Source organism: Kryptolebias marmoratus, linkage group LG22, assembly GCF_001649575.2.
Source record: "Kryptolebias marmoratus isolate JLee-2015 linkage group LG22, ASM164957v2, whole genome shotgun sequence".
NCBI lineage: Eukaryota > Metazoa > Chordata > Actinopteri > Cyprinodontiformes > Rivulidae > Kryptolebias > Kryptolebias marmoratus.
The window spans coordinates 8,702,693-8,716,161 of record NC_051451.1 but is presented as its reverse complement, the minus strand read 5'-3'; the positions used below and the strand labels follow the sequence as shown (position 1 = coordinate 8,716,161).

Below are 13,469 nucleotides of genomic sequence, written 5' to 3'. Positions count from 1 at the left end.
TTTACCCCCATCTCCCCCCCTCCCACAATGCCACAGTGCTATCTCTGTCTATTCTTAGGCTGTCACTTCAGCTGCAAGCAGGCAGGTTCTTCTTTCATTTCAGGCTGCTTTTTTTTTTTTTACTCTTTCTCCTCATTTCCTTCTGTCCTCTTTCAGAGCCCCGCCATCCCGTCTCTCCATCACTGTGAGGGTGTCAGTCAGAGATCTGCTGTGAGTTTGGAGGATCCATTGTAGCTGTGTGGAAGAATGAGCGCCTACACCGTTACTCTGCCGGGCCCTGGGCCCTGGGGCTTCAGGCTGCAGGGGGGGAAGGACTTCAACATGCCTCTGACCATCTCCAGGGTAAGAAACTGATGGAAAACTCTGCTTCTTGTTCAGGCTGCAGGTTTTTTCTTTGATTTGATTGCTGCCTTGTGATTGTGTCTGTAAATATAAATCCTGATCATTAAAAAAAAAACAGGAATGGGACAATATTTGTAGAAAGAATGAGGCTGGACATTCTGGTGGCTGAAGGGTTTGAGGTCTATGTTGGAAAATTCCTGCTTTTTTTGCTGCCATTTTTCTTTTATTATTGATCCGATTAATCCCAAATATCCTCATCATGATTAAAACCACCTTAAACTTGCTGTTTATGAATGTTTATCGATTCTGCCTATTTGTTGATGTTTATGCTGCTGTTTTTCTTGAACGTTTGAGAAAAACCTTGATTTTTATAAAAGAAGAGAAAAGCGGAAAAGGAGAAAAACCTCCAAAAATAAACCACGCTTTGCTTCATTCCTGGGTCACGATCAGTTTAAAACCGAGACTCGTTGCTTCTTAGGTTTCCAGTTTCTCATTGATTCTGTTCCCGAATGCAGTTTTCGTGCAGAAGCTTCAGTCGGCGTCTGATTCGGGCCTTGTCGGGCTGATCTCTGCGGCCCCTGAAAGCAGAGCTGCAGGTCTAAAAGTGGAGCTGGTTTTGGTTTTCAGAGCCTTGTCTCTGAATAGATGGAGAGAAAAACCTTCTGTCTGAGCTCACAGGGGAATCTGTGGCGTTTGCTGCTGGGATGCTGACACGTTTGACCCTCGGCGTAGTGATTTCAGGCTCTTAGCTGCTCTCAGATCTGCACAGGTGGCCATGCTTTATGTTTGTCACATCAGGTGTCTTCTGGTGTTGACAACAAATGAGAGATATTCTGAATGAATGAAGCAAAAACCAGAAACTACACAGCTTTGGTGTTGTAGCATTTGAGATTCCTTTTGTTGTTTTGTGTCAAATTTTTGTAGTTTTGTTTCACTCCTACTGAGGTTTTTACAGAATAACATTCAAGGTATTAAAATACAGTTGTGTGAAAAAGTACACCCCCCCCCCCAACACATACAGATTTTTTTTTTTGTCCTTACCTGCGAGACTTACACATTTCAGATCATCAAACAAATGTTAATATCAAAGATGACCAGAGTAAATACAACATATAGCTTTTAAATAATGATTTAATTTATAGCGAGGAAAAAAAAAAGCTACTCTATTCAAATCAGCCTGGCCCTAGGTGAAAAAGTAATTGCCTTTTGAATCTAGTAACTTGTCTTGCTCCCCCCTGGTTGTGTTTGCAAAATCTTGCAATGAGTCTTTCCCGTGGCTGTGAAAATTGCTGCCGTGCTTTCAGATCATTGTCCTGCTGCAGAATCCAAGTCAGAGACCGATGACCAGACATTCAGGATTTTCTGGTAGAGAGCAGAATTTGCGGTTCCATCGCTGACATCAAGTCATCCTGAAGCAGCAAAGCAGCCCCAGACTATCAAACTACTATTACCGTGTTTGACTGTCAGCATGCTCTTCTTCTTCTGAAATGCAGTGTTAGTCTTACACCATATGTAACGAGGCGCACACCTTCCATAAAGTTCCACTATTGTCTTGTCAGTCCACAGATTATTGTCCCAAAGGTCTTGGGGATCATCCAGATGGGTTTTTTGTGTTCTTTTTGCTCAGCAGTAGTTTTGGCCTTGGAGCTTTGCCATGAAGGCCATTTCTTGAACTTTGTCTATTTCTTATTATTGAAACATAAACTCTGACCTTAACTGAGGCATGACGCCTGCAGAGCTTTAGATGTTGTTCTAAATCCTCCTGGATGAGTTGTTGATGAGCTATTGGAGTAATTCTGGTCAGCCGGCCACTCTTGGGAAGGTTCTGTTTCCATGTTTTTTCCATTAGTGGATAATGGCTCTGTTTAAGTCATTTCTTTATTCTACAGGTCTGGGAGTGATCGAGCCTGAGTGTGGCTTGTGGAATTGAACCCAGGTTTCCAAAACAATGTGGTTAACCACAGTTAAATCATGATTTAACAAGGGTGGTGATTACTTTTTCACATAGGGTCACATTGGTTTGGAGAGCTTTTATCCCTTAATAAATGAAATTATCATTTGTATTTACTCAGGTTATCATTGACTGATATTAACATTTGTTTGTCAATCTGAAATGTTTAAATGTGGCAAAGAAGCACAATCAAGTGAAATCTGTAAGGGTCAAAAATCTTTTTCACTGCAGTGTACATTGCTGTAAAGGTTACAGAAATAATTATTCTCTCGTCGGGTTTATGTTTTTACTGTCTTGTTGTTTTATAACTGGACATTAAGAAACTGAAAGCTCTTGATTATTCTAATTGACTCCTGATTATTTTATTTTTCCAGGATGAACAATGTAGTTCTATACAATTTTTATCTTCATAATAAACGTCTCACAGTCTTACTCTGCTGTGACAGAAAGTTTTAAAAAATCTTGTTTTCAGACTAAAATGTAAAAAAAAAGTTTGAACAAATGTTGTGGATGCAATGAAAAAAAATCAGTAAAATGTAAAAAGACTACAGTAAACAATTTGACAATCAGGAAAATGTTTGAATGCTTAAATGCCAAGTAACACAAAGTGAAGTTTGTATTTCTACAGTTTGTTGTTTTTGTTTTTTTTTTTACCTTGAAAAGAATGATGCATTGCTGTTTTATGATAGAGAGAAATGTTCTCAGGTCTTTTAATAAGTCAGGTTGTTAATATGCTCATCATCATTCTGTCACATTAATGTTCCTCTTTGATTCCTTCTGTCAGCAAAAGTGACAGTGAGATTTAAGTTCCCTCCCAACATGCCAGATCAGCAGAACAATTCAACAGTAGTTGTGTGAAAAAATCTCCCCTTTCCTCCATGTTTCTGCTTATTGAACAGTCAGGGTGAGATTTACCAAATGATTGCACATCTTTTTAGGCACAAATAAGGATTTAGTGCATCCATCTAATTCTTAAAGTCACCATGAAGGGAGATGTGTGCCTCAAACTGTGCTGCCAACATAACAGCATCTCTCTGCCCTGGCATCGTTTGCCAACAGCAGCATTAAAAAAACCACTGATATTTATATGAATAACTGCCAGAGTTAAAAGTGTTTGTCTGTGGCTTGCAGATTGCATCAGTTACCGTCTCCTGACGTCTGGATGTATCCGTGTTTTAGGAGAAGAAACATTGCTGCCTCCAAAAGAAGAAAACAGGCGGGGCAAGAAAAGTATCATTCATCCTCTGTTACACTGATAAGTGCCACTCAGTGTTGCACTTACAAATACATTTTCAAAAAAGCATAAATTTACGTTGTTGATGTTTTACATTAAGAAAACAAAACTTTATGATCTATAGAACATTTCAACAATGAGAGAATCACATCCAGAGGTTAACAAATGTGTTTCATCATCACATAATTAGCTCTATTTGCTTTGTGAATTTGATGTTGAGCACCAGATTATGAGTGCAAGTGATACAAAAACAAATTAAAGCAAAACAACAGGCTATGCTCAGTCTTAGTGAATCTGGGACTCATTGTTTTCCTCTCAGGGTTTCATCGCTCTATAGTAACTGTTTTCTTGGTATCGATATGAGGAAAATGTGACCTTTTGTTCTCACCGGAAGACGTTGCTGTTTGTCAGATAAGAGGCTGCACCGCCACACAACATTTAGAAGCTCTTCTAAGCTTTCAGTTTTGTCCCAGCATCACCTGAAGCTAACAGGAAGTGAGATGCTGCTGTCTGATTGCTTGTTGTTGTTCAGCAGCTGTTCACGTGTTCACACAGACACGCACAGTTATGATTCACTTTACTTAAAGCACTTATTTAATAAAGCTTGTGTTTTTAGTGACTGGTAAATCTTTACAGCAGGTAGTCGAATGTGTTTGTACCAGTTTGCTCCCCACAGTGTTACTCTGTAAACTGACTCCACTGCCTGATTAATCTTCACTTTAACACTCTGAAGAGGAGCTCATTCACTGAGGAACAGCTGACGAGGCGTTTCCTCTCTGCTGCCTGTGTCTGCTTCTGTCTGCAGCCTACAGAGAGTCATCAGATCAGGCAGAGGAATCACAGCTGTCTGCGGCAACAGATTTCACTGTCAGTGCGGGGAAATAATTAATCTTTTCAGGTCGAAATATTGTTTAAAAAATAGTGCAAAAAGACTTTCCAAAGGTTTTAAAGGTTTTCTTTGGACTGGCTGCTTTTTAACTCAGTTTCGGTGCCTGACCACTCAGAAGAATTTTCTTGTTTTGATTCTTAAAGATATTTCACCTCTCCTCTTGGCTGCTAATGATGCTGAATCAGACCTGATCTGCAGCTCTGAGCTCAACAAAAATCAGTGTCTTATTTACAGAATCAGGTGAAGGTGTTAAGACTAGTTTACAACACAACAATCCAGTTTCTGATGACATTCATTTGTGCCTTTTTTTGTCTTTTGTCCTTTAAGTCTTGTGTTTCTCTGACTCACACTGTTGCACTGCCACAAAAATAAAGCAGAAAGTAAATTTTTCCTCAACATTTTAATGAATAAGACTTTATTTCTTTAAAAGGCTGCTGAAGTTTTTTTTAAACAACTCTGAATGTGAAAAGTGAGTTTAGGCTGTAAAATACAAGCTGAAAAATTTGGATTGCTTTTATTCACACCCTCAAATGTGAAAAAATTAGAACCATATCCAAAATGTAAATAAAACAAGACACGTGTAATACTTTATTTTAATTTGACTTTTATTTTGTCAAACCAAATGAAGGTGTTTTTTTTTCATCACGTTTTTATTTGTTAATACCCATCCATTCCTGCAACACAATCCAGTAAAATTTGTGTCAGTAAACTTATTGCTACTTTTTAATGTTGTCATTCTATCTTCCAAGACCTAAAAATATTCTGTCAATGAGTACACCAAGTGTTGAAGAGTTTCAGGTTTTATTTTGTCCAATTCTCCCTTCACACACATCATAGGTTGTCCAACACTATGGTGTTGTTTTTACATGCTTGGTTTCTAAATCTTTTAACGTGTTATTGGTGACAGGTCAGGACTGCAAGAAGGCCAGTCTAGAACTCATCTCTCCTCCTTTTTCAGCCTTTGGAGTGTGTGCAGAATGTGGTTTTACATTATCTTGGTCAAAAATGCTTGAACAACTCTGGAGAAGATGTGGTCTTGAAGGCAGCAGACGTTGCTGTAAAATCTCTGCTGGACTTTTCTGTATTGATGCTGCCATCACAGAACCCTGATCCAAGTCCAGACCATCACAGATTCAGGCTTTTGAACTTTAAGCCTTTCTTTGTGCAGCTTGGTAACCCCAGAGTATGCTGCTACCATTACCATGCTTAACAGTGGGCATTGTGTTTTTGGAGTTACTGGTTGTTTTAGCCAGTTAAACAAATTTCTCGGTTCTTGAAAAGTATGTATCAAGCTTGTTTTCTCGAGCTGTTAAGAACAAGAACAAAGTATGTTTTAGCCAGGACATGTCAAACTTTACTAGAAATCCCTGGGAGTCCTTAAAGGGCCCTCCCCCTGAAGGACTGACTGCCTCCTTCCAGCTTCACCACTCTTGTCTGAACACATTGTTTGGGGTTTGCGAATTTGTCATGAAAGTAACATAATTTTTTTTTCAACAACTGCTCTCCTGTGTGCACAATGTTTAGGCATTCTCTTTCCATGAATTAGCCATTTTGTCTTTTTATATGCCTTTAAAGACATGCTATGTAGATTTTGATATTGCTGACTCAGCCAGCTGCTTCTCAAAAGTATGAATTTTACAAACTTCCACAGCAGCGGAAAAAAACAGGAATGTAAACATTTCTGCTTTTCAACACTAAACTCACAAGAACACTTCAGATTTCTGACCAATCACACAATACTTCTCTGACACCACAGAGAAAAGGTGGCGGATGGTCTGTCGAGAACAAGATGCAAGAGCTCTGCAGCTTGATCTCAGGAAAGAACCCAACCCAGGGAGAAAGAACAAATTTCTCATTTCTTGTGAAGTATGTAGCAGCCGTTAAGTTTATTTTGTCTCATTTGACCATTAGACATTCATTATAAAGGCTTCCTCTTTGTTCATGGGATTGAAGATTGGAAGCTGGAGCTTTTTACCTTTGGCTGGAAGCCTCTCTGTTCATCTATCCATCCAGCCCAGAACCGGGCTTAGCCTTGTTGCTAACATCAGTCTGGAGGCTCCATTTCTTTCAGCAATGATCTGGAATACCAATCCATCTGAGCCTAGTCTAGAGAAGTGGAAATCACAGAAGTGAGAATGAGCTTTGACTCAGACTTCTTTGTGGCTTTGGGTCACTGCTGAGAAGCTTCATTGAAAAATAAAAAGTCCCATCATGAAGCTTCTGTGCTGCAGAGAGAGACAAGTTTTGTTTGAATGGATTTGATCTGAATCAACCTCAGAGGTGAGTCAGTTCTCACAGTCTGAGGTTGGGTTCAGGAGTTTGGGATGGTTCCAGGCTTAGGAAGTGAAATCAGAACCTGACATCTGAACCTAAAACCTCCAGAGTCAATGAGGCTGCAGAAAGCAGGTTCAGATGCCAGACTGTAGTCTGATCTTATTGTTGTCTCAAAATTTGTATTTCAGTTTTTTTCCTTTTTTATTCTCTGTGTTTCTATCTTTATTTTCTAAAAAAAAAAAAAATCTTATTCTGTGTGATGTTGCTTTATTGTTTCAAAGAAGTTTTGTCTGCAGTTGTTTCAGATACAGACTTCTCTGTGACATTGAAAAATATTAGTTTGATTATATTTTCAAAGTGTAAAACAGAAAAGGGTCAAATGTTCCAGACGACCAAAATCTTCAATAAACAATAAAAGAAAGCATCAAATCTGGAGAAATTATCAAAGAGTTTAGCTTTTAAAAATAACTAAACAAATAAGATCATTTTTTAAATTCACCTAAAAATAACCTCTAACACTGACAGTCTGATTTTTTTTCTGACAATTTGTTAATTTGAAAGCAACTAAACACTCATAAAAAAGAGGATAAGCTATGAAGTGGGTTTTTGTAGGATGGCTAAAGTAAAAAGCTGATGAATCGTGTTGTTTTTATTGTATTTTTGTTGTTGTTGTTGTTGCTGCTTTTACAGCATATTGATCTCTCAGATTTCAGGATAAAACTGTAGGATTTTTTTTTTTTACCAGGAAAACATTTGGCTGCATAATAGAAAAGTTCATGAACAACCTTGAAAAGCTGCTGGAAGTTTGGAAAACATGACTTTTTTCTGCTATTTTCTGCGTACCTAAGACTCACCATACTAAATTAACACATTTCCCTGAAAATACTAAGATCAAATAAACCTCATTTATGTCTACAGCACATTTTAAACCAGCTGCTGTTGGTTGGTGGTGCTGCATTTAAAATGGTGAGAAAATAACAATGAAGCATGAGAAACTATAAAAACAAACAATGAAATTAAAACAAATTAGAAAAACTAGTAAAAGACATACAACTAATTGCAAAAACAATAAAATATTAAAATGATGCAAAAAATAACACCTCTCATGCTTATATGTCCTTGATTGCACCATGTCCTGGCACGACTATTTTAAATTGCATCGGGATGCAGATAAGAGCTTGAACATGATGCTACCACCATGTGTACCACATCTGTTAAGTTGTTTCCATGACCTTGTGACCATCTGTCGATCGTCAGAGTCTGAAGGAAGAGTGAAGAGGCACAGAATCTAAGTTATTTGAGGTCCAGTGAGAAGATTCCACAGTCAGCGATGAGGAGCCAAGTCATTTGCTGGTGCTGGCCCACTGGGTTTTATCAAGTCCAACGTCACTGTGCTTGATTGGTCAGCAAACTGGCCTTACCTTAACCCTTAAAGAGTCTATGGAGTATTTTCAAGAGGAACATTAGAGACACCAAACCCAACAACTCAGACAAGCTGAAGGCCACTATCAACATAACCCGGGCTTCCATAACACCTCAGCGGGTCCACGCCCCCATGCCACGGTGCATTGATGCAGCAATTCTTGCAAAAAGAGCCCTGACCAAGTATTGACCGAATATGTTTCAGTATACCTGTCACAGTTTCACTGCTCCTGCCACGCCTCCTGCTCTCATGCCACAGTCCCAGTAACTTTCCACAGTCAAGCAGTCCATGCCACGCCCCGGATCTCATGCCACAGTCATCATCATGATCATCTTCACCTGTTACTGCTACTACGGTACTTAAGTTCACCACCTGCTCACAGACTTTGCCAGATTATTGAAAGGTTTTCCGAGTAGATGTCCAGCGTTTCTTCACAGCCCATGCCTGACTTCCTGTTCTCGAACCCACGCCTGACTCTTGACCCTTGCTCTTTGCCTGCTCCCTGCCTGATACCGCCACGGACTCTGACTCACGGAAACCAACCTCGCTTCTCGTCTCTGGACTACGCCTCTTGGTTTGTGCTTCTATGGATTTGGCTTTCTATCTCTGATCTCCTGGCTTTGACCTCTCGCCTGTCCCCGGACTACTGCTCTCACCCTAACCCTTTGCTAACAGCCTCTGTCACTCTCCTCTCAAGACCCTCGGCGGACTTACCAGTTCCAAGTCCCGTCCTGCCCCATGCAGAGAGTGTTGTCCTGGGAACTAGCATTCCCGTTGGCTTAGTGGTCTTAATAAATATTTTAAAACTTCGCTGCTGTCCGTCTGAACTGAATCCACATTCTCTGAGCCTTGTCAATACCAACAAATTTCTGACAAACTGATTTTTGGGTTTCTATTAGTTGTAAGCCATTATCAGAAACAATGCTTGAAATTCATTACTCTGTGTGTAATAAATCTATTCAATAATGTATATCAGTTTCACTTTTTGAATTGAATTACTTCAGTAAATGAACTTTGTGATGCTATTCTATTTCATTGAGATGCACCACCTGTATATCCGGGAGGTTTTCTGGGCCTCTAGCATCAGGTTTAGCTTTGCTGTGAAGGAGGAAACACCATCAGCAGTGCGAGAGGCTGTAGGTGCAGGAGTTTTCTGTCCAGAACCTCAACAATATCCACTCTTCGTCCTTCCTCGTCCCACAGGCCTGACCACGATGAGGACAAGTGCGTCTTGACTTGAGTCCAAATAGAGAGTGGTGGGCAGCTGAGTGTGGCGCTATGTTTAATTGTGTGAAGGGGTGTGTGGATTGGTCGTTGTAGTCTTGTAGGGAGAGTGTGGTGTGATTCTATTGGCTGTAGGAAGAGCAGGACATGATGCACGTAGCAGCTGCACCACCAACAGCATTGCAGTAACTTACTTTGAGTGGTGCTGTTTCATTCCTAATATGCCCCTGAAGACCTTGCCAAGACCCTACAAAGAACCTACAAAGAGGGGGCCTTAGCATATTTGAGGTTTATTTGAGAAATCGGAGCCTGCATATATACTGTATATTATTAATAAATTCTCAAACTGTTTTATGTTGATCAACAATCATCTTCACAAACAGCTGGCTGATGATATTCAATTTATGAAAACATTGAAATAGTTGCTGTTTGTTGATGATTTCTTCATGTATTTACCTGAGACTAGCTTCATTCAGTTCAGCTGAGCTGCTTTAATTTCAAAGAGTTTGAGAACACCTGAAGGGCAAGAGCTCAGAGAAATTCAACTTTACTTTGAAAAGAGGGATGACTTTTCTTCCAGAGGAACTATAACATCCCACGCTGCAGATATTTGTGTTTCTGATCTCACATGCTCCTCCCTGATGAGACGAATCGACTCGTCTGCTCTGACTTGTATTCAGGCGTCCTTTTTCTGCTGCTGTCGGTCTTTGTCCGTCCTCTGAGCTGTAGTCGTAAAGTTTACAGTGTATGTGAAAGCCAAGCAGCCGGTAACTCGACTCCTGCTGTAACACAGAGAGCTGACAAGGCGCTCTGAGAGATCCTCATCATCCTGTTACAGCTGCTCAGTCCAATCAGGGACATCCCAAACGCTTTCACATCCGGGAATCCCAAATTAGACCTGAAGACATATAGAACTGATAGAGATTTTAATAGTTTTGTTTGTTTCAATTGATCAAAGTTTAACTGAAAGAAATAAAGCCAACATATAAAACCTGAAAAGCTTAGGAAAAATGTTTTTATCTGAATTTATTAGTCCGGCCTTATCTGATGGTAAATGAGAGAAAGAGGGTTTTTTGTTTGTTTTAAATGGAGTAGCCACTTGATCTAAATTTTGTTTTTAACCATAAAGAGAAAGGGTGATTTGTGACAATTATTTGTGGAAATGTTTTAAATTCCATGCAGAATCCGACTTGTTTTTGATGCAGTATCCCCTGAGGGCCTAAAGACCATGTGCACCTGACACTGACTTTCAGCTTTGTCCTTTGAGCTCAAGGATTTATTTCTTGAAATTTGTTGATGATAATATGAACTGTAGATGATGGAATATTCAAAGTCTTCCCAATTTTCCATGAAAGAACATTATTCTGAAATTGTTCTACTATTTTTAGATGCAGTTCTTTGCAGACTGGTAAACCTCTGCCCATCTGAGACATTCAGTTTCTCTTAAATTAGTTTTTTTATGCTCAGTCCTCTTAATGAGCTGTTTTATTAACCTAATTTATTGCAAAATGATCCTCCAACTGTTTCTTATTTGCACCACTTTCATTTATAGCCCCTGACCAAACTGTTGTGTGATGTGTTGCTTCTGTCAAATTCAAAATTACCGTTGTGTGACGGGGATCTTAACAAAATATAAAATCATGGAATGCAAAACAAGATTATAAGTAAAAAGAAAAGAAAAGACAAAATGAGACATCATGAGATACAGGGACTTCAGAAAGATCAAAACAAACAAACAAAAAAGCAAAATGCAAAATAACTACAAAGTACAATAAAGAAATTAGGCATAAAGACTTGAATGTATATCAGTCTGCAAACCTTCAGATTTCATTGTCAGGTTGATCAGAGTGAAAAAAAAATTGACAAAATTGACTCTTTACCTCCATAGTTTGTCCTTTATCTCTGCAGCCAGCTCAGCAGCATTCACTCAACATTAATGCAAACAGGCCTGCAGAGATGCTGCAGATGAGCTCAGGGCTGTTTTTAGCCCCTGAAGGTCTCAGTTCACAGCTGCTGTGGTCTCAGTGTGGTGATAAAGTTCAGATTCAGTTTTTATCCTGTGTTCTTCTGGTGTTCAACCTTGCTTGTCACTCAGTGTGGCTGCTCTGAGACAGTGTCTTTTGTTGACTTTTTCACTAAAACATTTTTGTTCACTTAAACATGTCTTCCTTTTGGGACTATGAAGAGAATCAACCACTGTTAGAGCCCCGAAAAATGTAAAGACACACGATACCTAAATTGGCCACAAAAAAGGTTGCCAATGGCAATGAAACATTAAAAATGGCTGAAAGTATGTGCTTATGAAACTGATAAGTCAAAATTATGTGCAAATGACAATGAAATGAAAATGCTAATCTCCCACAAACCGACCACATACAGTGAAGATGAGCACAAAGGGATGCAATACTTTTACAGACACAAAGGGACTGTAAAAAGATTAAAAATGACAAGAAATGACTCAAACCGACCACTAATGATGCAAAAGAGCATTAAAACATTTTAAATGATCAATAACTTAATGTAAAATGATGACAAAAGCACATGAGATGTAAAAATGAGTCATAATAAATGTCACTCAACCTGATAAAAAGGCGCTGAATCCTTACAAAAACACAATATGGCTGCAGTTAGATTTTTAAAGAGCAACAACACCATAAAACTGGCCAAACAGTGCAAAACAGAAATAGATAGATCCTTTTTTTGTCCCTCATCAGGGAAATTGACCTGATATAGACTACACAAAAAATTCTATAACAGAAAAATTCAAAGCACACAATAGAGTAAATAAAGTATAAGTTAAACAAGGAATGTTATGCATTGCAATCTGAATAATATTGTGCCTTTAATATATTTGTATTAGTGAATTGTTTATAAGCTATAGGATTGTTATATTGGCTGCTCAGAAGCAGTATTGGTAATGAGGACCAAAAACATAAACCATGACCAAAAATGTTTTGGAAACAATTCAGATGAATCTGAAAGAACACAAAATGTGCAAAGTGACTATATGTATTTATTTTAAGGCAACGTATAAATATTATACTAACCCCAGACAGTTGATAAATCAGCATAAAGGCACACAGAACCTTCACAAAGACACAACACTGTATAAAAATACATCTAACCTCAAAATAATTATGATATATGTTCAAATTGACCAAAAAAATGGTGCAAAATTAAATAAAAGCATCTAAAACAACATCAACAACCAGATGCAAAGGGACAATATGACCCAAAATGAGCTGAACTGTATGTAAACTAATATTAAATAAGTGCAAAACTGCTTTAGAGGCACAAATAATCCAGCAGACTTAAGTGTTGGGACTTTTACTGTTAGCTGCTTATTTTCCTGAAGCAAACTCATCTGAACTGAAGATTTTAAACTTCATCAACCCCTAACCTTGTGTTTTGTGGGAAGATTTTAAAACTGTGAACCCTGCAGTGTATAACACATATGTGGGTCAGTGTGAACAGCTCCTGGGAAAGTAGGCCACTCTGCCGCTAATACAGACCTCACATTGTTTGAGCTCAGCGAGCAGCTTCCTGATTTAAACTCTCCACTTTGGTTCAGTTTAATCCAGCCATTTCTGACGAAACGGTCTGGAAACTGAGAGACAAGAAACCAGCTGCAGTCAGCAAACAGAGGTTTAGACATGATGTAACCAAGACGTTACTGATGATGCTGCAGGTTCATCGTCTCATGTTAGAAATGACCTGAGTGGACAAACGTTGCCTTCAGCTTTAAGTCACTGAAGCTATTAATGTGCATCCAGTTTCAGCTACTGTATGTAAAGTTTCCAGCTAACAGCTTTTATTTGAGCTAAAATCCTATTTTCTGTCAAACTATGTTATTGAAGGGTTCATATATTCAGAAAACTCAGAAATGAGAAAAAAAAAATTGTCTTTGTGACAGGCTGCTGCTAACAAAAAACCTAAAGACCCAAATTAAAATTGGTCCTTTGCTAAACTGTGTATGTGTTCACCCATCACTGGTTGAGTTTAGGAACTTTTTAATGTCTCAAAGATTCAAAGGTCAGAGTTAAAAACATCCATCCATCCATCCATCCATCCATTCTCTTCCGCTTATCCGGGGTCGGGTCGCGGGGGCAGCAGCCTAAGCAGGGAGACCCAG

General features: G+C 38.9%; 1 protein-coding gene across 4 annotated transcripts in view; it reads left to right on the top strand.

Moving 5' to 3' along the window:
• The window catches only part of LOC108247405 (LIM domain-binding protein 3), a 55,458-nt gene that overhangs the window by 6,685 nt on the left and 35,304 nt on the right, over positions 1 to 13,469 (top strand). For 3 of the 4 annotated variants that reach the window (XM_025010421.2, XM_025010419.2, XM_025010420.2), the window contains exon 2: positions 157 to 342. In XM_025010421.2, the coding sequence (XP_024866189.1) occupies positions 247 to 342 (96 nt within the window). In that variant the 5' untranslated portion in view covers positions 157 to 246. Of the gene's footprint in view, positions 1 to 19; positions 82 to 156; positions 343 to 13,469 lie in introns of those variants that run through there. The other variant, XM_037973593.1, reaches the window with a different exon arrangement.